Source organism: Coloeus monedula, assembly GCF_965178545.1.
Source record: "Coloeus monedula genome assembly, chromosome: 4".
In the NCBI taxonomy this organism is placed as follows: Eukaryota; Metazoa; Chordata; class Aves; order Passeriformes; family Corvidae; genus Coloeus; species Coloeus monedula.
In genome coordinates, this window is record NC_138784.1 from 35227961 (window position 1) to 35254273 (window position 26313).

Sequence of the window (26313 nt, forward strand, 5' to 3'; positions counted from 1 at the left end):
ATGCCTAAGAACAGCAAGGTAGTGAAAAGAGAACTAGATGATGAGGTCATTGAGTCAGTTAAGGACCTGCTCTCTAATGAGGACTCTTCAGATGATGCCTTCAAGAAGAGTGAACTTATGGTTGATGATCAGGAAGAAAAAGATGTAGATGTTGAAGAAGGCTCAGATGTAGAAGATGAAAGACCTGCTTGGAACAGCAAACTCCAATATATTCTGGCACAAGTTGGATTTTCTGTGGGATTGGGGAATGTGTGGCGATTCCCATATCTGTGTCAGAAGAATGGTGGAGGTAAGTTTTATGATACAGCTAGTTATACCTAACTGATGATGCTAACCTTTCAGATTTCAAAGTCAGCAGAGAGAGCCACTGTAAGACCTGCTCCAACATGCCAGGTTTTTCTTTTAGTTTTTGCCAGAGCCCATGAGGAAAACCCCACATTCTCTTTATTTAGAAAGATGCATTTGTTAAAGTAAGCAGCAGATTCTTCTAAGATGCCGTTTCCTTATCTTAGGGTAGACAGCTCTTGATACAGCCTTGACTATGGGTCAAACCAGTGTCTACCCCATAACACATGATTATAGAGGGTTGCATTGTTTAGGACCTGGTTATTGTGCTAAAGTGTTCTTTATGGTACTTGGACAATAAATCAAGGCATTAAAACTACATCCACTTTAAAGACCAAGGCCGCATTTGGTCTTTTAGTATTTAGTGGTACTAAGCTTCACACTTTTACTCTCTAATTGCTCTTAGCTCCTGGCCATTTGATCATGATTTACTTTTGGCAAGAACTTCAAAATACTCTAGGAGGGAAAAAGTTGTTGGGGTTTTTTTGTTTGTTTGGGGGTTGGTTGGTTGGTTTTCTTTTACTGATGACGAATAATTTAAATCATTACAATCATTACATTAAGGGACTGCATCTGGTTTGGTGCTGTTAGACAGTCTACTATTTTGCTAAATAACGAGGTACCTTTGACTTAAAACAATAACATCAAACATCACTTTAAACAACTAACATGTTTGTTAATTGACCATCTGTGGTCTTGAATGCATTTGAAGTATGAGGCTGGAGAATTTCCTTTCTTTTTGAATGCCAGATTAGTATTTTATCCAGTGCTATACCATATCCAAATATACTACACTAACGCACACTCTATTGTAGCTAATTACTAAGCTGAATTCAAAACAAACCTGTCACTTTTTATGATATAGAAAATGAACATGTACAGAAAATGAAGAATAATGTTTTACTCCTGCTGGATTTTAAAGGCTGCATGATGCAACTGATATAATTGAGGAGTATAGAAATGAGCCTAGAATATAATAAAAGTGTAATTCTTTATTTGTTTTCTCTTAGTTCAAGCAATAAAAAATAAGTTTATGCTTTCAAATATTCTGTCTTCAGGATAAAGTATAAATCCTTTTATATCTAGTTACTGATTTTTTTTGACTATCATTTAAGTTTCTTTTTTTCTTTTTTATTCTGGAGAGAAAGTCATTAAATGATTGATTTTAAGTACGGTGTCAAGAATTAGTCTCAAGGATAATGGATTACAGCAGTTTGTTTTGTGTCGTTGTATCCTTTTGAAAGTCTGTGTCTAATGTAGTTAGTAATTTTGCAAGCTGGTTGGATTCTTCTTCAAAGCACAAGAAGGGATCCATTGGTGTGCTCCTTAGGCTGTTGGTTTCATGCCATCAGGCACTTGTAAAGTTACTCTGGGACTGAGGGTAAATTTAATTCAGATCAAATATAAGTGAATTAAATTATTTAGTAATTTCACATTTCAGGAAAACACCAAAACCCCCCAAAACAGTAAACCACACAAAGATTGAGACTTCATTAATCAAACTTGAAAAAGTAGTTATGGTGTCACTTGAGATTGTAGTTAAATGTTTTCTCCTGTGCTATGATTGCAGGAAATTGGATGTATAACATAGTCTGTGGAGATACAATGTTTTCTGCACATGCTGAGACAAGGGTGTATTTGGCTTTTAACAATAACTGTGCACCATTTTAGCAAATGGCAGCTTTCTGAACAGCAGAGAAAAGGAACTGATTGTTAGAGCTGAAGCTTGCTTAGTTTTCAAGTTAGTCATAATGCAAGATGTAGAAGGTGATACAAAACTTTGAAATGTGTAAAATACATTGGTATAGGTGTGTGCAGATGGACAGGTAATCCTCACAAATGCATAGAAGAGTAGGGGGAGGGAGTGCAAATTTCAAACACATGGTAAGAAAACCTATACACATTTTATATGAGGTTCTGTTTTTCTGTTACGCATATTATTTCAAGTAAGTTTTATTCTAGGTAAAATTAGGGTGGTTTTATGTAACCGAGTGTAAATATGGGTGTCAGAACTGTTGTGTAATCTGCTGATAAAGCTTTACTATAAATACCTGTTGAAGTCTCTTGATATACGGTAAACTATCTTTCTCTGGATTTTCATTAGGACTGTTTGAGTGAAGTGTATGACTAGGTCTCTACCTTCAGTTTAGACCAAACATTTTTTGTTTTCTTCCCTGTGTTAAAGGAACTTATATCTGGAAAATACCATCAGGTGAGGGGAGTATATTAAAAAGTAGTAAACCAATAAATCCAGTTCCAGTTTAAACCAAAAAGAAGTAAAAACCATAGTTACTCATTAGTTTCCTTCACAGCTTCCTAACGTATTCTAAAGCCACCAGTAAAAGAAAAGGCAAATCCTAAATGTGTAATAATCTTCATTTTTATCTTTTTTTTTAAACTTCTGGGCCAAGAACAAAATAAACATAGATAAGACACAGCAAGGTTAGTCCGAATAGATATGTTATTTGAGGATTTTGTGGAGAAAAAATTGTTTCCTGCCCTGTTTTCTACAGAGATTTAGTTTGTTTATGGCTGTGGCCTGGAGTATGGTGACACTTCTGACGTCAGAGCACTCTACTGCTTCAATGAGATACCTGTGATACCATCTTTAAAAGTAACTTGAGTAGCACTACACTGCAGTGAGAATTTGTACGTCTGTGGATATCTTTGCAATCTCTGTTTCTGGGTCTGGTCTGTACCACCAAACCAACTTCCTTCAATTTATTTCTTGTGATCATTTAACAGTTACTTCCGTTGCTTTAATTCATGGCAACTCATAAATATTTAGAGTAATATCTGGTATTTTTTGTAGTTAACTCAGTTACAGCTAGACTGGGTAGCTCGTTGCTAACTTTCACACTTGTCTCATTCCCAGAAAAATGTTTGTTGGAAGAGGCAAGAGAAAAGGCTGGTGTGCAGCTGGGATGTACTTGGATGTTGGGGATGTAGCTGTAACGCAGAATGTATTGAATGGAAAAGAGTCTGGGAGGAGACTGAGAGCACTCCAGAGTGCTGGTTTTCCTGACTTTGAGAGGGAGTGCCCAAAGGAGTTTTATGCTCTGTGAAAGAGGGGCTGAAGATGTTCAGTAAAGTTTTGAGGAACTGACAGTAGATCTCTGTCCTCACCACAGGCCCTTCTTACCCTGGTAGGCAATGCCCAGACCCCGTCTGGCTCTTAGGGCACCTCTTTGCAGCCTAACAGATAAAAAAGCTGTTTCATCCTTGATTCTTGATACAGGTGATTTGCACTGGAACTGAGTATGCTCAATTTATCATTTTTGCACTGTACGATTTGTTTATTACTCCTTTAGTACATGAAAGTAAGTACATGTGTTTCTTCAGATAAGCACAGTTCCTATATAACAATTTCATAACCTCTGTTAGCATAACATAGGTTCAGAGCTTCCTATGGTTGATAGCCTTAAAAACGAACTGCTCAGGTCTACCCAGTCTTGCCAAGATGCTCATAAATAGTGACAAACTAGACTTACAATTTCCTGCTTCTTGTAACTGTCATCTGGAGGACAGCTTGCACACCTTTCCCTATCTTCAAACAAAGAAAATATTTAAAGTTTATTCTGTTTGGTTTGGTCATTTCCCTTTAGGATTAGCAGAAGTATAATGATACTTTTACGTAATTAGAAGTAACAAAAGCAAGTTAAATTAGCTGTTCTTCTAAAAAGAGTGAGGGTGTTACTGTGGACAAAAAGTGAGGAGTCTACAAGGTACTGCATTCCCGAAGATTTTGTGTTGCATTTTTGTGAGCATTTACTTAGTTTTTCTGATTTTTTTTTTTTTTTTAAGGAAAGTCTTTTTTAAGAGCTCTGTGATGTAAAAAGCCAAAAGAGCTACTTAACAATTATAGATAAAAGATGTGAGCAAAATAGGAAACATTGTAGCAGATGATATTGTCATTACGTTTGGAGAAGATTGACCTGGGTAGAGTCACTTTGTGACTTTTTATGATTAAGTAGTCTGAATTTTTTACTGAAATACCAGCAGCTTGACATTAAAGTTCTGTGGTCTAATGAAAAAGCACAGCAGTTGTAGTGGAGAACTGCAGAGCAAAAAGTATATAAAAACTGCTAAAGACTGAGTAGTTGTTAGAAGATAACAACTAGTACAAGAGAAATGGGAACAAAGCAAGTATTCCCTTGTACTCCAACACTTGCGTATGGATTCAGAGGCTTTATTATGTAGCTTTGGATCAGTAATTTATACTCAGTGCCTTGAGTTCACTGATGACTTCAGTATCATTTTTCGAATTTGGTATTATCAGACATAAAATTTAGTTGTACTTGAGTGTACTGAAAATGTCTTGTTTTTATTTTGCAAGTGTAATTCTTCATTGAAGCTTATTGGCTAATAATAGCCAGGTTTGTAAACAGGTACACCTGAACATACTGAAACTGAAACCAGTGACAGGAAGACTGTCCTATCAGTAGGATAGACTATAAACCTACAGATAAAACATAAAACCATTTATCAGAGTTTTCCTGATAAAAGCATTTCTATTTTGTAGTGGTAAATAATTTCACTTAATGAAGCTTAGTATGCTGTTAACTTGTAGTATTCTGTTGCTCACTTGCCATAACTTTGAAAATTTTAGCATTTGACATTGAAAATAAGTTGATCTTCATCTGAATATCAGCTTCTTGCTTGCATTCTACTAGTAAGTGTCTAGTAAGCAATAAGAGCTGGGATCTCTCTTCAAGACTGTGGTAAACTTCACCTTGATTAAATAAGAATTAAATCAGACACCGGACACTTAATTAAAATCTAGCACAGCAGCTGCTGAAACAAATGTGGAAAGTTAATACGTTTTTCAGGTTACATCAAGGATTGCTAGAAGAAGAAAATTCTTCTGTAGTATCAATATGGAAATGGTTATGTGTCCTTGTGTTATTGCTTTTGAAAGTATTTTCCAACTCTTTAAGCACTACGAATCATGTAATTTTTTTTTTTTTTTTGGAGCATTTGTAAGAGCTTAAATCAAAACCAGTGTCATTATTCCACTTTTATTGATAATGTTGCCAAATGCAGTGCTTCTTGTAATCTCAAGGGAGACAATTTACCAGCTATCCCATTCTGGTGCTTGATTAAATAAAAAAATTAGGAAATCAAAGCAGTGCTGTGCACAGTTTTGACAATCATGAAATCTTCATGAAATCTCTTGTATCTTTGTCACTCATTCTAGTGAAGAAGGATGAATGTTTTTTTTTTTTTTCCTTTTTGAGAGGAATTTTTTAATATGGAAGCCAGTGTTTAAGACCAAAATGTGCAAAAAAAAAAAAAGTGACTTCACAGTTGAATAATTTTGTAAATGTAGAAGGGAGAGCTGGGGATCCTGAACTACACAGAACTGTAATATTCAGGAGGCAGCTTAGCTGGTAGATGTAGCAGACAAATGGTTGTAGGATGTTGTTCAAGGCAAATTTATTATTCAAATTCAAATAAGAATGGTCCTTATCCAGTATTGTAACTGCAAGGACCCATGTTTTCATGCACAGGCAAATAAGAGACATGCTGAGATGTTTCCATAGTGATTCTTTTTTAGGATGAAGTAGTGATGTCTTAGAGTTCTTTGAAGTATGTCTAGCTTCAAGGGAAGACTTCAGCAAAATATTTACCCAGAGATGCTGTGGTTTCGTGCTGACTATGGGGCACAGAAGACCTTTGCAGCTGTGATGCAGTTGTATAATCCAGCTGCATCCAAGCTCTATCATACTGAAACTCATACATGCACAATTTTTCCATTATGTCCTTTTTGGGGAGAGGAACAAGATCAGAAGGAAGCTCAGCATGTTTTAATAATCAGAAGACCAGCACTTCAAGCCTAGCAGTATAGAGGTGAACTCTGCTGTCTGGCTACCCAGTGAATTACAGGGTTGTCGTGTCTAATGTAATGTGGATTAAGCACCACATTTATTTAACTCATTTAGTAGAATCTAACTGATAAATCTTGCAATTTAACGTTGATACTTCACCGTAAAACACCCACATCAGCCCAGTCTTTAAACGTGTGCTTAACTTTGCAGCCTTGTGATTAAGGTTGTGGATTGGGACACTGAAGAGCTGGGTTCAGTTCCTGCTCTAGTACAGTCATCCAGTGGGATACAGGGTAAGTCACTAGGCCCCAATTTTTTTGAGCTGTATAGGTTTGTCTCTACTCAGCTATGCCACATCTGTCTAATTAAGATCTAAGGTATCATTTACAGTAGCATTATATGATATAAAACCTGTGTACTGTTGGCTGTCAATGAATTGTATGAGCAGATTTTATGCCAAAGCCTCTCACTTGCAATGTAAATTCTATCTTGCAGAAATTTTGAGGGTAAATCAGGGCTATTTAATGGTTTCTGTGTTATATGTTCTTAAGACAGATAATCCCCCTCATTTTTGAATGTTCCTTAGTTTTCCCCACATTTACATCTTTCTGTCTCTTTTCTTAATAGAAAGTAAGTCCTTTGTATTCTTTCCATTATGTGCACATAGAAAATGAACTGCAAGAGACACCAAAGTACTGAATGGGAATGTAGCTGCTACCTCAGTAAAAATAATGCTTCAGTAGACAGTGTAGTGTGCTGAAAGGGGTAGATAGACCATGATGTTTGGTTCTATGAAGGGAGTACTATGACCTCAAAACAGGTATATTTTTCAGAGCCTGACATAGGTATTGACCAAATGCTGCTCAGACAATATCATTGCATAGCCTATTATCACATCATGAAAATAAAACATAGGAGCTACTTCATCTGATAACATAGCCTATAGACTGTGAGGTACATGAGATTAATATTCTCTGGCTGGTGCACCAGTAGTTTTTCATAGAATGGTTTGGTTTGGAAGGGACCTTAAAGATCAGCCAGTTCCAGCTGCCCTGCCATGGGCAGGGAACCTTCCACTAGACCAGGTTACTCAGAGGCCCATCCAATTGGCCTTGAACAGTTCTAGGAATGGGGAGTTCAAAACCTCCCTGGGCAACCTGTTCCAGTACCTCACCAACCTTATAGTAAAGATTTTCTTCCTAATATCTAATCTAAACCTACCTTCTTTCAGCTGAAGGGCATTCCCCCTTATCCTGTCACTACATACCCTTACTAAAGATCTCCAGCTCTCTTGTAGGCCCCCTTTAGGTACTTCTATAAGGTTCTATAAGGTCTCTCCAGAACCTTCTCTTCTCCAGACTGAATAACCCAAACTTTTCCAGGTCTGTCTTTCAGTCCTGTGACTAACTTGGTGCCCCTGGACTCATTCCAATAGGTCAACATCTTGTGTTGGGGCCCCAAGTTTTCTCAGACTTTATTTTTTTTCCCCCCCGCTAGTCTTGGAATCAAGACTGGAGTTAGTCCATGATTAATATCTTCAAAAGATCATTGTAGTGGAAGGGGATGTCCAATTAGTGTGTACTGCATGAGGAGCAAAATAGCTAGTGGACCTAAATGGGAATGAATGCTACCAGAACATCTGAGGCCTCCTTCGCAGTCTAGGAAAGTTTAACTTTTCTAAAGTAAGCTGTATTCCATGAGATAAGCTGCCCACTAAGGATATGAAAATGCCAGTGTATTTTGATAGATTCCTAAAAAAGCCCTAGAAAGTTGACCCTGAATGAGGGAACTTGAAGTAGGACTTAGCTGGAGTTCAGGATAAATGCCAAATTGGTTTCTGAACTTTGCTCAGCTTCTCTCTCATCACAGAGATGAAGAGACTGATTATACAAGTTAGCAGCTCTGAACCTAAGCTTCTGAGGTCTTTAGATCTTTGCTTTGTAGCTTGCTTCGACATGTTGCAGTCTGCATCTCTCAGATGCTTTTCTGTAGCCTTACAATAGTTTCAAACAGAAGTTCTAAGCCCTTTGAGTTAGTTGTCTGGCACAGCAGTCTATATTGCAGCATAAGAGCCACACAAAGTCAGGTGCTACGTTGCTTATTGCTGAGGCCTGCATGTTTTGTTAGATCTGGTACTAAATACTCCACAACACTGAGGAGGAAGTTAGGCTTGGAGCTTGTTAGGGCTCTTAGTATATGGATATATTTGCTTGCAATCAGACTTACTGAAATAAATGGAGATACATCCTTAAGTTAGAATTGTGTATGATCAGCCCCTGGGAATAAGACCCTAAAAAGAGGAATTGCTTCTTATGTATATGTTTATGTAAAGGTGAAGTGACAATTGCATTTTCAAATATGCCTTGAAAAGAAGAGGGTTGGGGAGAACTACAAGATACAGATCTACAATGCTCCATTTCGCTTCCACTTCATGTTTCTATTTTCTGTCTGGAACCTTGTAGCAACAGGCTGATACAGTTTCCTTGCTAGGCTAGGTAGCATCATCATTATGTACAGTATGTGATCCCCTTTTTGAGCATCTGAGAAATGGAGAAATCAAGAGATATCTTCTGAAACCTCTTATGACTGAAGCTCAGAATGTTGAATACAGAATGTTTTCTATATTTCCTTTATATTCAGTCTTGATGCTCTGTTACAAGTCAAGGTGTAAGGTTTTCTAAGAAATGTTGATTCTGTTCCTGATCATTCTATATTTCTAAAAAGTTTGGTTGAATGTCCAAAATTCCAAACAAATAAATAACTAATTTCAGTAATATCTCACTTTCAGTAAGGCTTGCCTCAAACCTGTTACAGTGCTTTATAAATTAGGTGTCTCTGGGTTTTTGATATCTTACAAGACTTATGACCAAGGTTCAGGTAAAATCACTCTTGCATGTGATCAAAAAAGCTTTGCAATGAAGTACAGTAATTCAAATTTGAAACTATTAGAAGTTTTCACATGTGTTCTGTCAAGTTCTGACTATTCTTCCATTTACTCTGATTTATACTTTGTTCCCCTCCTAGGTGCCTATCTTGTGCCATACTTAATCTTGCTGCTGATAATAGGGATTCCACTCTTTTTCTTGGAGCTTGCTGTCGGGCAGAGGATCCGCCGAGGGAGTATTGGTGTGTGGAATTATATCAGCCCCAAACTTGGAGGAATTGGATTTGCAAGCTGTGTAGTAAGTTTTTTAACATTGCGTCGTTTGCTTTCAGATGTTATGATTTAGATTTCCTGTTTTGCCACAGGGAAAGGCCACTGATTTTTAGCTAGGCACCAAGGTCAGTTTACAGTGTTTTTGAAGATCTTAGAACTTGAAGTGATCCATTAAAAATGTTGATATATATGTGTCTGTTAAATCAGTCAACTTGCATTTTGTGATTCTTTTCAAATTAGGAACTGTGGAACAGAATAGTTTTCTGGAGGAAAAATGCCTGTAAAAGTATAGGTGTAACATGATGGGTACGGAGAAAAGTGAAAATTTAGAAAATGTCATGTACTTTAATGGGACCAATCATTCTCTTCTTCTTCTGACTTAGTTGAGTTAAACTTAGGTTCATTGTCTGATGTACAGAAACCTGCAGAAGTTCAGCAGGGATTTTTTTTATTTACGTCATAAATGTAACTTTTTGGTTGCTTTTTTTTCCTTTTTATTAGGTATGCTTCTTTGTGGCCCTGTACTACAATGTCATTATTGGATGGAGCCTGTTTTACTTTTCCCAGTCTTTTCAGCATCCGTTACCATGGGACCAATGTCCTTTAGTTAAAAATGCATCTCATACCTGTAAGTCTGTGTTAACATAAGGTTCTTAAAAATCATATAAAACATGTAAAATTTGAGATTTTCAAACAAAAAGGAGGCAAAATACAATTCAAAAAGATATTTGTGTGCAAAAGTGTTCTAGGCGAAACTGGTTTTCTATCTTAATAAGATGTCATGTTATAATACTTGAAAAAATACAACAGAAGATTAATCTAAGACAAATACACTATATTTGGAAAGAAGCATCACTGTCAACAGCATTTTAAAGAGTAGTGAAATTAGGAGAATGCTATTTAGTGTGTTGCAGAAAAAACTTATTTCTTTTTTTCTGGTGTTGATACTGCCTTTTACACTTACTTGATTAAAAACAAAGGTGAAAGAGGAATATTTTTACATTTCAGTTAGTAGGGTACTTCCTGGCACAAAGTTGTTGGCTTACTAAGAAAGGGGAAAATGGAAAACTGTAAATATCAGTGAAATGCAAGTGATAAAAGCACTGTTATCTTTGTAAATTAATAGAAATAAGATAATCAGTCATTGGATTTTTGCTGTAATGAGATGATCTCTTATGGACATATTTTATAACAGCATGAAAAGTGCTTTATCCTTTGGATTTGTTTCTCTTGTAACAGTATGCATTTTGCATTATTATTGCTATTGAAATGTGTATTATTTCTTTTTTTAATTTCCTTTTTTTCCAGATTCTAAATTTTCTTTCATTATCTTTTGTGGGTTTATTTTCCACTTGAATAAAGAACAACCAGGGGCATTTGAAAAGTTGTACCTTATCACAGTGTCTTTTCCAGAGTTGCTTGCTTCAGTTATTATACAGAAATAGTCAGTACTTTTGAATGTTGACACAGTCAAATGTATTGTATTTCACAAGGTATTGTCCATTAATCAAGCAACAGCGATTGTTTATGTACTCTTATCCTGCCTAAATAAGACACAGTGTGTCTGCCCAGCTTCAGCAGAAGCCATTTGAACGAGGTTTAAAAAAAGAAAATGTTTATATTTGATAATATCTTAACATTTTAATAGATTATTTCAGTGAAGATCTGGCATCTGTGCTAGGTTTCTTAGAAATAGCATATTTGTCCATTTTTTTCCATTAATTATCTTGATTCAGGGCCTAACTTACATATGTAGTTGATTGTCAGGTATAAATAATTTATAAAGAACTTAAGCAAATATTTTCTCTGAAGAAATCTTTCTATTTATGTGTTATATGTCTAGGTAATTTCTTAAACTCTTCGGTAACATGAGTATAACAGAATTACAGTATAATCAAAAGAATCATTTCTGGAATATACATAGCAACTTTCATTAAACATATCTGTGTAGGAACCATTTATTTTCTTTTCTCATAACTTTGGTATCATTACGCTATTATTTTATTGTTTATAATAGTAATTAAGTCCCTTTTTATTTCAGTGTCATATCAAAGTGGATACAATCGACAGTTTGTTTTACATTTGTCTTCAAATTTGTGTTCATTGCAGAGATGGTTTTCATAGTGTGCAATTCATGGTATCACATGCAGATAATGCAGTCTTATGTGTGATAAATGGAATGTATGTCTTCATTTAAGCCTGCCTACTATTTAGTTCTAAAGTGAGAAATAAATTCTGCCTTGGAGCAGGATTAACCATAATGCTGAGGAATACATTATCCCAAAAGGGTGTTTTAAAAGATATAGCCAGAAGCTTTCACTGATAGCAGTCACTTTTTCTTTTAGACAATGTCTTAAGACTATTTTTTGAGTTTAGTTTCTTAATAAATGGTGATGGCACAATTAGAAATATTTAGAAGTGGTAGAACACTGCAGTGAAATATCTCTCCTGAACCCATTCTTTACTTGCTAACATCTCTTTGACAGTTGTGGAGCCAGAGTGTGAAAAAAGTTCTGCAACCACTTATTACTGGTACAGAGAAGCACTGAATATTTCCAGCTCTCTGTCAGAGAGTGGGGGTTTAAATTGGAAGATGACTATCTGCTTGCTGGCTGCCTGGGTCATGGTATGCTTAGCCATGATCAAAGGCATTCAGTCTTCAGGCAAAGTGAGTATACTATTTACCTGCATGACATTGTTTTACTTTGAAGCATTTCAGGACATTTCTGTTCACCAAACCCTCTGTTTACATTCATGAAATCTGTAGGAGCAGGTTAAGTGCTGTGACTCACCTCTGTATTTGTATAATCTCAAGCAGAGGAATGTTAGTAGTTAAGCATTAAAATTTTAGCAATTTTATTGGAAATGGTACTAATTTAGTGGGAATTGAGATCTGAAGAATCATTTTACTTCTCATCAGCGTAATTGTTGCATGTAACTGTTCCTCAGCTTTATTGTGCAGCATAAGTCTGTGTGTTTTGAGTGTTTAAGGAAATAGGTTTCCATGTGTACTCACAGTATGACTGCAGTGCACCTGCATTTGCATGCTTCTGTCATTAACATAGCTGCTTTCCAGGTTTCTGGATTGTTTCTTTTGACTAATCACTTACCATCCCTTTGCATCTGAGTACTGTTGTCTTCTTTCCTTTGCATGCAGCCAGCTGGATTAATTGGTGAAAGATTTGCTAGATCTGTTGATCTCAGTGGGATTTTCAGAGGAAAAATAATTTGCTCTAATAACAAAATTCTTTGCTATTAAAGAGTTTGGCACTGACATGGCAATTTCTGTGACATCCTTAGAGCATTTCAGTTAAAGAAAAAAGTATCAAGTTTAACTAGTGAATCATTTTACTAAACTTTATAGAATAAATTTTCTTTTCAGTGATGGGTAATGAAAGATCAGATTCGATTACTATTTTTTGTTGTTTTGACAGTAAGCATTACCTATTGATTGAATTCATTGATTATGTACTTTCTATTGGTTCTTGTCCCCTTTCCTTCTGAAGACAAAATGAGTTACTATTCATGCTGCATACCTTTGCCATACCCAGCCAAAGTGCTTTTGTAAAGAGAAGCATTTCTGCCACAGTTTACTTCTGTCTTTGTTGTCATCTCATTGAAATCATACTGAATTTCCCTGGAAGTCTGGTGGTTCTTTATCAGTTAGTGATAAGTACATCAGGCAGTTGTATTGTTTTTGTACAGTACAGAATTTAATTTCTTCTGCAATCATGTGATTTTGCTTTCTTCTGCAGAGACACGGGGAATGGGAAGTGTTCTGCATATTTCTTAGAACATATGATTATCAATTCAGTCATATATCCAAAGGATACTGAGTAGTGAATGAAGCTATTGAATGGAAAGTCCATGTTAAATGTCACGTTACATTTTTTCTTACCTTCTTATATTTCAGATCATGTATTTTAGTTCCCTTTTTCCATATGTGGTACTTTTATGCTTTCTGATCAGAGGACTGCTCCTTAATGGGTCAGTGGATGGAATTCGTCACATGTTCACCCCTAAGGTATGTACTTAATTTGTTTGCAGAGTGTTAAAGTTTCAGTGGCAGTTTGGCCATTTATGAATGTTCTCATTTAAACTTATTGTCTTCATAGAACATTTGGCTGCTTTTCTGTTGCTTAAATTGCAAAATTGTTCTTTACCTCAGTGGCACAATACCAAGCCCTAAAGTCCAAAGGCTCTAGGTGTTCCAAGGGTCTGTAGAGCTACCTCCCTTAGGTGAGGGTTCCCAGAGTTTTACGCCTCTAGAAAGCTAAGCAACTGAGAGTGCAATTTAGAGGATTCAGGATGTTCAGAGAGCTCTAAATACTGAAAATAGAAGTGAATCTTCAATCTTGCCATTTCCTAATACTGAAATTTCTAGTTCTGGGATGTCAGTGCCTCACTTTGAACTGTCATGGCAAAAATAATTACCTTGTCCCTTTTGAAAAAGAACATTCTTTTTCTTCCCTTCTAGAAATAAACTAAAGCTGTTTACATAGTAGCCCGAAGTACAGGAGACCTGTGTTTAATAGTAAAGTAGTGTAAGCACTCTCCACTCAGCTTTCCTTATCCATTTTCTTATGATGTGACAGGATAGCAGAAGTTCTGAGCATACATTTTTTGCTGCCAGTGTTTTTACCAGCAACGTGCCTTACACAGCTTTAGATTTTCTAACTACAGAGGTGCTAAGGGATGTTATGAATCATTGTTTAGCTTGAAGGTCTAAATTCTACCCACTCCTATCTCGAATGCTCACAGCTACATCTGTACTATCGGAACAGCATGTTTGAATAGTCAGAGCCATACTCAGGACTGTATAATGCTGGGCTTCATATTGTATTGTGAAATTGACTTTCCAGCAAGTCCCCTTCATAATACAGTTAAGAAGAACAGGACCATTATTTCAAAAATTGAAGCTAAATAATAAAATAATCAAAATCAATGCACATAGTGGCTAATGCCAGATGACAGGGTGTTGTCAGTTGTTTTGATTCCAGGTGTTTTGAGTCTGGAGAGCTGTCATCCTATAAAAATGACCTTTTTCAGCTCTCACATTGATGCAGTCATGTTCCACTTCACTCACTGTCACTGCTTTAGAGAGTCGTGCTTGTGCAGGAACTTGCAGGCTGCTCAGGCAAATTTGGGAAACCCGAGAAAGAGAGAAATGTAGTCCCTACTAACAAGAGAAAGTCTAAAGCAGAGGTGAATTACAGACCTCTATAAGATATAATTTGGTTTCTCGGCTGCAGTGTTAATACTTTCTTTGACTGGAGAAGTACCACTAGCTACTGAGGGAAAATAAATAGAAAACCTCCCCTTGGATACCAACACCTCTTCAGTACTCACTACTTCATCTGAGTTAGACTTAAAATAAATTGCAGCTGATGCTTACTGTACAGTTATGTTATACTTAATTATACAATTGTTTCAACTGTTCAGATAAATGATATCAAACAAAAAATCGTTCTTAATTTATTCTGCCAGTTTCCAGTTTTGTATCAAAATTTAAGGTGTGATTTAAATTTGAAGTTAGGAGACCTGTATGTCACATGTATTATATGTGAATATAAACCTTAAAAAGTATTTCCATTATCATTTTTTGTACTTGAGCACTAACTTGGACTGTAGGTTCATATGAGACTACCTGAAGAAATTTAGACTCCCCCACCTGTTGTTTCGTTTGCTCCACTGTGCTAGCACTTTATATGGGCAGCCATATATAAGCTATAAAAAGGAATGCTAAACCAATCTAGCATGAAAATTATTCAGGTAGATAGATGTGAGAGGGGAGGGAAAAACATCTTTTCAGCCCAATTAGCTGAGCAAATGACTACATTTGGAGCACAGATGATCTCAGCAAATTGCCATAAGAGTTATGCCAGCATGGGAGAGGACTAGCACACATTGGTGCAGGTAGGAGAGTGCAGGACTAATGTAGAAGGGGAGTATTTCTCTGTTTGGCATGGTTGTTGAACAAAGCAGAGATTCTAAATAAGAAACTTCATGGAAAACCTAAAAAAAGGTATATGAAAAGCCCACTTAAATCAACTACTTCAATTAAAGTATAGGATTATATGAAGCTGAAGTACAGAGATACCTAACAGCAAATCATTGCGAGTTTATTTTGGAAGTCTGGGCCATGTGTATCAAAGAACGCATTGCTTTTGATGGTACTAAATGATACATTGTAGAAAGCGAGAAGTGTTTTGATATTTCAAGCATTTACGGATTTGGTACAGTTAAGAATGTTCCTCGATCTCCCTCTGGTGGGAAAGCTGTGGCATGACCATGTGATACAGAGGTTGACCTGCGTGCAATAGCTACTTGTGCATTGTAATTATAATCAAAATTGTGAGTCAGGAATAAATTTATTGTCATAAACACCTTTGCTTTTCCCAATTACATTGTATTTCAGCTATATATTAGTGAATAAAGAAGCTATCTTCTACTTATCTGTAATTAGTATTCTACCTTCATGCGAAACTGACATTTTATTCAAAATGTTATAACAATGGCAGATTTATTTCTTCTCAGCGTAAGACAGTCAGTCTAATAATGCTTGCATCTTTGCTGATGCTTTTTTGTTTTAATTTTATGAATAAACCTAGGGCTTAAAAAAATAAAAATTACATTCTTTAATGGAGGCCCTGAATCAGCTTGAGAAAATCTAATGTTTAAATTTGACATGTACTTCCTTACTTCTTTTTTGTGATTCAGTATCTAGAAGAATTTGAGCTAGACAGATGATGACTCATAACTTTGTAACAAAGTTATTTTTTTGAAGGCGCAATACAGTTCAGTTTTTTGATAGAAGGCGTAGCTGCCCCTGAAATACATGACCTATTTAACATAGGCTTAAGTTCAAGGCATCTGACTTTAGAGATTTGATTCATGGACTATACAGCTTGTGGTGGCCAGCGTTCATATCATATATGTCATTTTGCTTTACATATTTGCATGCAATAGAATTCCATATAAGCATGTATATCTCATGTTCACCTTTTTTGTTTGTTTTAAAAGTAACAACAAAGCAGCTTTAATCATACTCATTGCATTTATTAAGAGGGTTGGTCAATCTAAAAGACATCTTAAGTCTAACAGAAGTCAGTACATATACTGTAAATAAAAGATAGTTAATACTGTAAAAAAAAAAGTTCTCTTATTTCTTAGCATAACTAGCTACTATTTCAGTTACATAGCTCCAGTAGTGTCTTATTGTTGGGAACATACTGTATAGCAAGCATGTTTCTCTTTGATGTTTAGATAATATAAAATACATAGAAATTCTGGCCCATAAGTTTGCCAACTTCAGGTGTTGCATTCAGCTATCATTTTATCATAATGAAAATGCATTTGTGGTGGAGTATTAGGGTTTTATGATGTAGGGTTTTTTTCTGTTGTTTTTTCATATAATAGAAATGCAATTTATAGCTGACATATATTATATCTAATTTCAAACAGCTTGAAATAATGCTGGAGCCCAAGGTCTGGAGAGAAGCTGCTACTCAGGTGTTCTTTGCCTTAGGGCTTGGATTTGGTGGAGTCATTGCCTTTTCAAGCTACAACAAGAGAGACAACAACTGCCATTTTGATGCTGTACTGGTGTCCTTCATCAATTTTTTCACTTCTGTGCTGGCAACTTTGGTGGTGTTTGCAGTGCTGGGCTTCAAAGCTAATATCATAAATGAAAAATGTGTTATCCAGTACGAATATCTGTTTATTTTTTTTTAATTATTTTTATGCTTTATTTTATTTCTGAGCTAACACAGGTCACTGACTTTGATCTCTCTGTTTTATTGTGTTTTACAGAAATGCAGAGAAGATTTTAAAACTTTTGAAAATGGGCAATCTCAGCCAGGATATGATCCCACATCATATCAATTTCTCAAGCATTACAGCAGAAGATTACAATTTAGTTTATGACATTATACAGAAAGTTAAAGAAGAAGAGTTTGATTCTCTTGGTCTGAAATCTTGTCAAATAGAAGATGAACTTGACAAGGTAATGCCATTCAGTCTTGAATACAGAGATTATGAACATATGCGTATTTGTAAGCCTGAAACAAGTTGTACTGTGAAGTGTACCTGTGTACACAGAGTATCAGTGCAGCATACCTGTGAGCCATGCACCTATAAAGACCTGGATGAAAACATGGTTGCATTCCAGCTCACTTGAGGACTTTTGGGTCTGGTGTCTTAAAGTAGTCTTCACTGATTTATAATATATTTTGATCATTATATCACTCTTCTCAGGAGGTGATAAGTTTTTAAAGCTCTGCTTTTTAGAAGAATTGAGCATGAGGGTTTTTCCAAAGACTAAACAGAGGTGTTACCTATTCATTATCTCAGATTGCAATATATTCTAATGCTAAGATACAATTATTAGATAAAAATACTACTTCGCTGAAAGTAAAAAATTATTCTTTACTTATTAGGTAGTTGTTTAATGAGTATCACCCTGTTTTGAAATGTTACAGTAAATGAAATATATAGCAGAAATTATAGCTTTAGGGAGTCAATTGTAGATTGAAACACTGACTTCTATATAGTTGCACCAGCATCAGAAGATAAAATATAAAATTGGTGACTTAGACTTCAAAAGTTTCTACACTATTCCCACTGTTTAAATTTGAAACAAAAGTATAGAAATTAAATCCTGTATATGCTTACTGGAGAAAAGAGAGTATATTTTGTACTAGTCCTATATAGTAGCTCTCATGCAAAATTATCAATGAAAGAGAGAAGGAAGTTCTGATTGGACATGAGAGGAAAATTTTTCGTAATGAGAGCAATCAGCCATTGGACTAATCTCTCTGTGGAATGGATGGTTTCCACAACACTGGACACTTAAGATTCAGCTGTACAGGGTGCTAGGCCATCTTTTCTAGACTGGTTTTGCCAAGAAAGTTTGGACCAGATGATCCTTGAGATACCTTCAAACCTAGTAATCTGTGATTATGTGAAAGAATTGTGTTAATGTCAGTCAGCTAATAAATTCTCATGTTTCAGTAAATTGTATTAATTGGAAGAATTGCATATTAGATAGCAACTTCCCACTCTGCCTTCAAGATGTAATCAGTGACACTGCATGAACACGAAGTCAGACTTGTCAGTCTGTCACACTACCAAAAAAAATTAAAAACAAATTCATGAATAATGACAGAATGGTTTTTTTTTTCTCACTGACAGGCAGTTCAAGGAACTGGTTTAGCTTTTATTGCATTTACAGAAGCAATGACCCACTTCCCTGCTTCTCCCTTCTGGTCAGTTATGTTCTTTCTCATGTTAGTAAATTTGGGACTTGGAAGTATGTTTGGAACCATAGAAGGCATTATCACACCCATTGTTGATACCTTCAAAGTCAGGAAAGAAATTCTTACTGGTGAGTTACACAAACTTTCTTTTCTCCATAGAGCAGTAAGCTGAATTTTTTTTGATAGTATGAATTCTTTTTTTTATTTCTTTTTCTTTTTTTTGGCATGAAATTTTACAGAGTATTTTACAGAGCAGTAAATTACTGTATTCCAGACTGTACTTCTATGCACAGGCACATTAATATCTGCCAGTAAAACCTTTTCTGGAATGTTATAGTAGCATAAACGCTCTAAAACTTAAATTTTAATGGAGGACTAATTTCTGTTACAAGTTTCTGTATGGTCGGTCCTTTTGGGCTCTTCTGGAATACTTTCTATTCCAGCCTGTGTCACACATTGGAGAAACAAAGGAAAAGGAAAGAATGAAAATACATTGCAAATTACTACAAATTATTCTTAAGTAGGCCAAACGAAATCTTAATTTATGATGAAATTTTTATTATGCTAAAATCAGTACAGTTACTCTCTAGAGAAACATATTTTTCCCTGTTAAATGTTTATAAAGTCTTAAACAAGATGTCTAGTTGTTTTATTTGGGGGTTTTTTATTACTTAAATGCCCAAAGTTAATTGAGGTATGGCATGTTTATGTAGCTCTGACTTGTAGGGATTTATATTTTTTTTATAAAACACCAGCAAAAGTGTGAAAGTTAGGTTTCTGAAAACCTTCAGGACAGCTGCAAAGGACATGATGTGTTATGCACAAATTCAGATTTCATATTAATGCCTGTGAAAGGTGGGATAGAAAATAAAAAAACATTTAAAAGGTGCTTTAATATTATCTAATTCTATGAAGGAAATAATGAACTCTGTGAGAGAAACAATAATGCATTTTATAAGAGTTAACTCCTAATGCAGCAGAGCACTTCCTTTTTTTCCCAACTGCTTTCCTTACCTTTCTTAGATAATATTTGAATATAATATTAGAATATACCTTTCTTAGTAATATTTGATTGACTAAAAAAATCAAATTCTTCAGAAAGATAAATCAGCTGATTTTTCGGAAGTCCTGAATTGGTGGTGTTTTGGGTTTTTTTTATAATAAGGTCTTAAATTCTTGCTGCAAGAGTTAGAAATTAGCTGTTCTTCCTAAGTATGTATGCAAATACCATGATGCATAGTCATTACACAGGAGTAATGGAGCATTTTACAGTAATTCCTTGTTACTCTGTTTGACCAAAAAAAAATTAAGATAAAGGAATATTCAAGAACTGCCTTTCTCTTGTAATTTTTTTAAGTGGTATGCATGCATGATTTTAGCTAAACTCAGTTGTACTCAAAAGATTAAAAACACCTTATCAAGTTGTATAATTAACTTACAGGAATTAAATATCTGGATCATTTTTCATGCACTATTGGCGGCATTTAACAAGAATTATGGCTGCAATAGGTTTTGTGCTTACAGGACAAAAATTTCCTGCATTTACAATTTAGAATTGTAAGCACTTTTGCAACTCTTTGGTTCCAGTTAACTCCCTTTTGAGTTCAGGGGAACCAGCTCAAATAGTTAAAGTTATTTTGTGTTCAACAACATTGTGCAGAGAGGTGTAAAGTTCAGACAGTCATTCTAGTAACAGTTCCCACAAGGTTCAAAAAAGTGGTAAGTCTTCTACCACAGTATTTGTAACAGTGTCATTGTCTTACTTTCAGTACTATAATCAGTAATAATTGATTATCTTGGATTCATCCAATGGATGTATTCTATAAAGATATTTTATATTTTGACCCAGGTAATTTTCACCTAATTTTGGGGTACTTAGGTGCACCCTTAGCCTAAGTTCCCTGTGAGAAAAAAAAAAGGGCACTTTATCTGGAAGAATCAGTCTTACTGATGCTCAGCCTAAAATTGATTTCACAATTTATTGAAAATTGACTTAATTTATGTCTACTTAAGCATTAAGTCCTGTTACTGACAAATTTAGTTGGAGAAAATTATATTGAGATCCATTACACAGGATCAACCTTTCCGGAAATACATTTTGGGTTGGTCCTAAAGAAAGGACAGAAATGTTGCTTAATGTACAAATACATTTAGACAGATCCTAATAGAACTTCATGCAGGGAATTATGTTTTAGGGGAAGTCTATGAAACTTCTTCATTTTATTTTTTTTCCCTATGTTTTCACTTCTAAGTTCTGTTCACTTCTGAATTCCAAATAGTGGACTGGTGACCAGTTAACATGATGTATGATGTTTTCCCCACCAGTTGATTTTACCCTTGCATTCACATTGTATTTATTATTACAGAAATAGTCACTTGATTAATCTCTGCTGCTTAATCAGGACTGCTGTAATATGGAAATTCTAGTAATTCTAATTTCATAACTTTTCCATTTTGTAGGAAAGAGGTGGGATTCCTAATATTCTTAGAATTGAGACCACCTAAAAAGTAAAATGTTATCGATGTTACTTATATGAAATAATGCGTTAGTTCCTCTTTGTCTGGGAACTTTGTTGTAGTTACTGCTCACATTGCTATCCTTTATTCCAGTCATCTGCTGCTTGGTAGCATTTTTTATTGGCCTGATCTTTGTGCAGCGCTCTGGAAATTATTTTGTGACGATGTTTGACGACTACTCAGCTACTCTGCCCCTGCTTATCGTGGTCATTTTGGAGAATGTTGCAGTCATACGAATTTATGGAATAGACAAGTAAGTGAAGGAAATGTATCTCCCTGTCCTTATCAACACTATTCATTACAATAATTATTACTGTTTTAATTATACTGTATGAAGCATGTTCAATATACACAGAAATACAAGTAAGTAGAAAGCGTGTCAATCTGGTCAAGAATCTAGTCTGTTACTAGGAGCAGGATTGGAGCAAGGTACACTACATCAGGACAGTGTACTGAAACCCAGAGAATGAGTATAACAGGTCCAAAAAGAGGAGAATACTGTAAAAGAAAAAAAATTAGAGAATTAGAAAGGAGAATGGATATGAAAGTATAGGGAATTTGTAGCAACAAAGACATAAAGATTTCAAGAATAACCACGGTCTAATCAGCAGATGAGTATGAATATTTCAATGTAGTGTTCTAGGCAGGCTGAGAAAGGAACAAAGCAAACTCTAATGGCAGTAAAAAGAAAAAATTTCTATTTATGAACTAAATTTTGTTTGGGTTGTTGTAGCAATTGTTCTTTGCATCAGTTGTGAGAGGAGATGATAGCAAAACAGGGTCAAAGCTTATTTGGAAGCAGCACAGTTGACAATGACGTAAAGTGATGTATTGGAGATGGGTGAAGAGGAGTGGCTGTAAGACCCTCTTGCTTTTTTCCTTTTTTTTTTTTTTTTTTTGTTTTGTTTTGGTTTGGTTTTTTTTTGTTTTTTTGTTTTGGTTTGGTTTTTTTTGTTGTTTTTTTTTTTTGTTTAATTCATTTTATAACCAAAATCAGCAGAATGTGTTCAGTAAACGAGATCAATATGTGCCACACTTAAGGCGTAGAAGAGTTTGGATCAAAAATAACTCGTGCCCTCTGCAGGTCAAACAGAGCCTGCTGTACTAACATGCTGAAGTAGTTAAAGCATCTGTGATTCCTTTGCATGGAGAAAAAGTGTGACATAGAATGGGTGGGGTTTCAATTGACTTTTCACTTGTTTGATCTGAGTAATCAGCCAATCCTTTGTCACAATGAAACAAAACTATAAGAAGAAAATTTAGTTTTATAGTTTCCAGACATTGTTTTTGGTCTGTGCAGGTAGTGCTTGGCCTACTTGCTCATTAAGGGAGAATTCCAACTTGGACCACATATATAATCCTACAATTGATCACTTAGATATAAAAACACCATGTAGATTATTTTACACATGCAACCAAAAGATAAAACAGATGACCTGGTTATAAGGTTGGTGATGTCCGAGCTCCACTGTGAATGGAGGTAGACATGCCAAATGTTAGCAGCTTCCTGTGAGGAAGTTGATATTTAGGCATAGCTGAAATATTGTAATCCTTTACTTACGATTCACAGTGCGGGCCATTCATGTTTTCAGAAGGGATTCTGACAGGATACAGTGAAAAGTTAACAGCTAAAGTTCTCATTCGTAATGACCACCCGAGTACTCCCTCTGGAGTACTCCTGATATTTCTTCTGATGTATGTTTCTCTAGAATATCCTTCAGGAACCTAGCAATTCAGTTTGCAAAAACTGTCAGGATCAACAGCCTCAGGTTGCCATTGGCTGTGATAGTACCAATGGTTCCTTGTAGATGAAATTCCATATAAATGTCTTATTAGATAAAAAGTCTTTGATCAGATAGTAGTAAACCAAAGCATAGCATCCAAAGGGATAAAAAAAAGGTAACGTGGGAATCTCTGTAGCCAAGAAGGAAAATCTCCTCCTCTGGGATCAGTGCTATAAGGCACTTGAGCCTAAAGAAGACTTTTAGAAGAGGATTAGTAGGATGGAGACAATGGAAGACTTTGAAGTAAAGATAAGATTCGTGTTCAACTGGAAGAAGAACTGGAGATCTCAGAAAGAAAACGCTATCTGTAGAGGGCACAATCCATTTGTAAATCCAGCTTCTTTTTTAATGATGTGTTTTATTTCAGTGTCAACAAACAATAGAATGCCTCAAGCGGTACAGTTATTTTTTTTTTTCTGAGAGTTTACATGGCAGAAGCTTCCCATGTGTAACTGCTTTGAAAACGTACTTACTGCTCTAAGAGCTTTTTTGAGATGCACATTTCAAAAGGGAGTGGGACCACAAGGGAGTTAAAACAATCATTGCTTGTGCACACTCCAAAAGAATTATTTCTGAAAACATTCTGTATTTCTACTGGCTCTGGAACTTCGTCATGAGAACAAAAATAGGAGTTTTGTTCATGTCATAACTTAAAATTTTGAGGAACAAGGAGGCAGTTTTATAGCTTGGCGAAGTTTTATTTCAGCAGCTTATATGATGCAAACCATAGCTTATGCATAAAGTTGGTTTTTTAGACTGCAGCACATGTGCGGGTTCAAAATTAATATTGCACAATCTGTAAGATGTGCTAGTAAACAACCCAGCAGTCAATACAAGAAAATGTAAGAAGGAATACAAATGAAAAGTGAGTTTAAATATCTTCAGCACAGTCCAGCAAGCAGCTTACTAAGTCACTGCACTGTGCAGCGATTCCTTTTGTTCATCTGGTCTGAGCTAGTAGTATGAACTCTATTTTTCAGCCCATCAGTAGCTTAAAGTACAGCTATTTCTATATATGCATTTTTCCAGTGTGTTGATTCCCTCAAGTTAGGTGCTGTTGACTATAGCGCTGAAAATCTCAGTGTGTGCATTAACAATAACCTTTTAATCCCTTCACAGATTTATGGAGGACCTGAAGGATATGCTGGGTTTTTCACCAAGCCAGTATTATTACTACATGTGGAAGTATGTTTCACCATTTGTATTGACATGTTTGCTGGTAGCTAGCATTGTCCAAATGGGATTAAGTCCTCCTGGTTACAATGCTTGGATTGAAGATATGGTATGTATATAGTATGTATGTGTATATGTAGGGTTTGTATGTATACATAATACCATCATCATCATAGTGATCATATCTGAAGCATTTGAGACGTACATGAACAGACAAAAAAATCGCAATTAGAAATTTAAATCAGCATAAATAATGACATGGTTGCTTTTATCTCAGGTTGCTTTGACGTAAAACCAGCAATTTTTTAATTTTAGAGTAGTTCTGCTTTAAAATATAATTGACACAAACCTTTATGCCTTGGGTGACTTTTAGTTTGTTGATGTATGATGAAGAAACTCTTAATGTTGGGAGAGGTTGTTTATGTTCATGAAGTCTTATTTTACTGAAGAAAACAGGTGATAACCGCATAAGTCATTTCAGATATCACATCAGACTTTTCATGTGGAATTAAATATTGAAATTTAGCCATGTCATAATTTTTTTTGCTTTTGGAACACATATCCCAGTGTAGGTAGCAGCTGTATTAAAACCTGTCTCTGGTAAGAACTTGTCAGGCTGAGCGGCAAGGCAGTTCTGAGCATTGGCTTCAAAGAGATTCAGTCAAGGTAAATTGGAAGAGTTCTGCTAATTGTAGGCTCATCAGCCCTCAGCTGTTTCTATGGACTTTTTATGCAAAATGGAGAGAGAGAAAATGTCAGAGAAATTAATCTCGGGAAACTTGTCCAAATTCGCCAGGGGTGAAGTCACAATAAAGACAGGTAAAGGGTAAATACAGGAGGTTGGCTTTCCTATAGGTAGACAGTATGCCTGCCTCTATCCAGACAACTACATGATTCTCAGAAAAATGCTCTTGTTACATATGATTCTTGCCCTCAAAAATTAGAAAGAGAAATACTTTAGAATACCAAACATGCCATTCCTTTCCACATACAAAATTAGGTGAGCGGAGCCTGTTGGCCAGTGATGCATGGATGCCGTAGAGGTGTGGGGTGTAGTCAGTGCCCCAGTAAATGCATTATAGTTTACATGAAGTTTATGCAAAGTGCAATAACTGAGATGGTCCCTGTCTAGACCACCTGTTAGCCTACAGAACAAGGGCTAATTTGCCAGGCATAGTTACAGATACCATTGCACACTTGTTTGTTCTGGACATCCTTGGATCTATGGACATCCATAGATCAGGGCACAACTACAGAGAAATGTAACAAAGCCTAAAGTGAAAATCTTGATTTGTGTGCTGCTAAAATGCTCTGAACATCTCAGAAACTGTTCAGTGGTGTTTTAGTCCTGCTCACTGGCAGAAAGATAGCAATCCTACATCTCCATGACTTCAAATTTGAGATCTGTAGTGGTGCCCACCGTGTGAGTGCAGGGTGACAGAAAGGTGAGTATATGCTTGAAAATCACAGACCTCAGTGAAGACTGCAGGTTTTTCTTATTTTTCTGGTAAAGATGTATTAATAGTTTTTCTGTTGTGTTTCTCAGGCAATGGAAGAGTTCCACAGCTATCCAACATGGGCAATGATCGTCTGTATATCTTTGATGGTGTTGGCCCTACTGCCAGTCCCAATAGTCTTCATGGTGCGCCGTTGCAACCTTATCGATGACAGTTCTGGTAGTTTGGCATCTGTATCCTACAAAAGAGGTCGGATAATAAAGGAACCTGTTAATCTGGAGGGAGATAATACAAGTCTGATTCACGGGAAGAGTCCAAGTGAAGTGCCGTCTCCAAATTTTGGCAAAAACATATATCGAAAACAGACTGGATCACCGACTCTGGACACTGCTCCAAATGGACGTTATGGTATTGGGTACCTGATGGCAGATATGCCTGACATGCCAGAGTCTGATTTGTAACTACAGGGAAAAAAAGTGCTGTTTGTTTCTCTCACGGATCACAGCCCTGCTATGAGAAGTGCTCAGCTTCACTTACTAGGGTGCGATCTCAGGTGCTTCATAGTGACAGTCTTTAAAAAGTTACGACTGTACGTACTGGTTGAGAAAACTCCCTTTGGATTAATTCTCTGAGTTTTTATTTGCACTGAAGGAAATGCATTCGAATTCAATGGCAGTCTACATCTGCCAGCACAGCCAAGAATTTGATTTTTTAAATTAATTTCTCAATTCAAAGCTTTCTATTTCTGAAGCACAGGTCTCACTCAAATGATAAAATATTTCTGAGGTTATATCA

The 26313-nt window shown here is 35.9% G+C and overlaps 1 protein-coding gene across 1 annotated transcript; it reads left to right on the forward strand.

Annotated features, from left to right (window-relative positions):
* SLC6A15 (solute carrier family 6 member 15) lies at positions 1-25979 on the forward strand (the record flags this gene model as incomplete). Its single annotated transcript, XM_082279748.1, has 11 exons — positions 1-289; positions 9198-9355; positions 9832-9958; positions 11817-11998; positions 13244-13354; positions 16795-17036; positions 17143-17335; positions 18523-18715; positions 21198-21357; positions 24008-24170; positions 25608-25979. The coding sequence occupies 11 exons, from the start codon at positions 1-3 to the stop codon at positions 25977-25979; spliced, it is 2190 nt and encodes a 729-aa protein (XP_082135874.1).
* Positions 25980-26313: the final 334 nt, after the last annotated feature.